Consider the following 2,500-nt stretch of genomic DNA (forward strand, 5'->3'; position numbering starts at 1 on the left):
AGGTTTTAAGGGCTTTGCGGAAGGCCTGGAGGGTGGTGAGGGTTCGAATCTCCACGGGGAGTTCGTTCCAGAGGGTCGGAGCAGCCACAGAGAAGGCTCTCCTCCGGGTAGTCGCCAGTCGACACTGGCCGGCGGATGGAATTCGGAGGAGGACTAGTCTGTGGGATCTAATGGGTCTTTGGGAGGTAATTGGCAGCAGGCGGTCTCTCAAGTACCCAGGTCCAATACCATGAAGGGCTTTATAAGTGACGACTAGCGCCTTGAAGCGTATCCGGAGACCAATAGGCAGCCAGTGCAGCTCGCGGAGGATAGGTGTTACGTGGGTGAACCGAGGCGCACCCACGATCGCTCGCGCGGCTGCATTCTGGACAAGCTGAAGTCTCCGAATGCTCTTCAAGGGCTGCCCCATGTAGAGCACGTTGCAGTAGTCCAGTCTAGAGGTCACAAGGGCAAGTTGTGAATGCTCCAACACTGGATGTTTTTCAGAAAAGGTTGGACAACATTTGTCTGGAAATCATGTGTTAGGTTCTCTGCTTGAGCAGCGGGCTGGACTAGAAGACCTCCAAGGTCCCTCCCACGCCTGTCATTCTGGGCTGTTACATCTGTTATGTTTTCACCAAGCATTAGCAGGGCTGGATTGGTTTCTGTTCAAATGGAGCTCTTTGTGAGAATGCTGAAATAAAATTAAGGATTAATGTGTCTGCCTAGAAGGGTTAATCATAAACAGGTAGTCCTTGAGTTGCAACGGTTCGATTAGTGACCGTTCAAATTTGCAATGGCATTGAAAAAAAGTGACTTACGACCGTTTTCCACGCTCAGGACTGTTCCCGCATGATCCACGCATGGTTACGTTGGGAAGTGATTCATATTTATGACCGCCGCAACGTCTCGGGGTTATGTGATCCCCTTTTGCGACCTTTTGAAAAGCCAAGTCCATGGAATCCAGATTCACTTAACAACCGCATGGCTCACCTAATGCAGTGTTTCTCAACCTTGGCAACTTGAAGATGTCCGGACTTCAACTCCCAGAATTCCCCAGCCAGCATTCGCTGGCTGGGGAATTCTGGGAGTTGAAGTCCGGACATCTTCAAGTTGCCAAGGTTGAGAAACACTGACCTAATGAATGCAATGATTCACTTAACAACTCTGGCAAGAGTTGAGTCCCCTTTGGGGAAAAGGGCGGCATATAAATGTAATAAATCCAATCTAAATCCAAGAAAAGTGGTAAAATAGAACAGAATAGATTAGAATGATAACTTTATTGTGACTTTGAATGGGACGTTAAAATGAAATTTCATTGCATGCAGCTCTTAAAGAGTCACCACCATTTCCAATATACACTTACATGAACGCGACAAGATCAATCAATAAATAAAAAATTATGTATATGAAATGGGGCAAACAAATGTTTCCCTTAGCGACATAAATTTGGGGCTCAATTGTCTCACAACTCAAGGACTACCTGTGCTCAATGTGAACTGCCTGAATCTCCTGATTTCCCCCGGGTTCGATAGGGATTCACTGAACAACGGTGGCAGGAAAGGTTTGCAAAACGGGGCAAAACTCTCTCACCAACTGCCTCGCTTAGCGAGGGAAATGTTGGCGTCCGTTGTGGTCGTAAGTCTAGGACCACCTGTATAAACATTTTAAACGCCTAAATGATAGGTAAAGCTAAAGGTTCCTGTGCTAGTTGTTCCTGACATTAGGGGGCGGTGCTCATCTCCGTTTCAAAGCCGAAGAGCCAGCGCTGTCCGAAGACGTCTCCGTGATCATGTGGCCGGCATGACTCAACGCCCGAAGGCGCACGGAACGCTGTTCCCTTCCCACCAAAAGTGGCTCCTATTTTTCTACTTGCATTTTTTACGTGCTTACGAACTGCTAGGTTGGCAGAAGCTGGGACAAGGAACGGGAGCTCCTTCCGTTACGCGGTGCTAGGGATTCGAACCGCCGCACTGCCGACCTTTCTGATCGACAAGCTCAGCGTCTTAGCCCCTGAGCCACCAGGTGCATAAATAATATCTATCCCATAAATCGTACTTGAATAAAGAAACCCCCAAGCTATCTAGACTCACGCCAATGTTCTAGTGTTGAGCATGCGTGCATTCACACAACCCATCATGGTTTAAGCTTACCCAAGATTTTCGGAATCAAACACCCGGTTCAGGTCACAGTCTATATACCGGCAGCATTTCTCCACCGCTCGTGGGTTAGCCAGGAAAGGCCGTACCTGCAGCCCCCGTCTTTCGATCTCTGCTCCGTTTTCTTGCCAGGATTTGACCAAAAACACCCCCGATAGCTCGTTGCCATGAGTCCCGCCGAAGATGGCGATTTTTCGGACGGGGGCCTCTTGCAGAATTTGGCCAGGATTCATTCTGCTGGTCGTCTGCCACCAAACTCAGAAAGCTCAGGCAGAAAATTATTCCGAGAAAATAAAAAGTTTGAACGGTTTAAGAGGACTTTGGCCTGTCTGGATGGGCCGGGGAAGTGAAGAAATAAACTT

The 2,500-nt window shown here is 48.4% G+C and overlaps 1 protein-coding gene across 1 annotated transcript in view; it reads right to left on the reverse strand.

The window, feature by feature from the left end:
• Positions 1–2,491, reverse strand: part of ASPA (aspartoacylase) — a 26,542-nt gene extending 24,051 nt beyond the window's left edge. Inside the window, 1 exon segment of the mRNA XM_087702836.1 lies at positions 2,133–2,491. Within this exon segment, the coding sequence (XP_087558962.1) occupies positions 2,133–2,371 (239 nt within the window). The 5' untranslated portion in view covers positions 2,372–2,491.
• Positions 2,492–2,500: the final 9 nt, after the last annotated feature.

Source organism: Thamnophis sirtalis, unplaced genomic scaffold (assembly GCF_051295495.1).
Source record: "Thamnophis sirtalis isolate CommonGarterSnake01/CBP01778 unplaced genomic scaffold, rThaSir2_p1.2 scaffold_17, whole genome shotgun sequence".
In the NCBI taxonomy this organism is placed as follows: domain Eukaryota; kingdom Metazoa; phylum Chordata; class Lepidosauria; order Squamata; family Natricidae; genus Thamnophis; species Thamnophis sirtalis.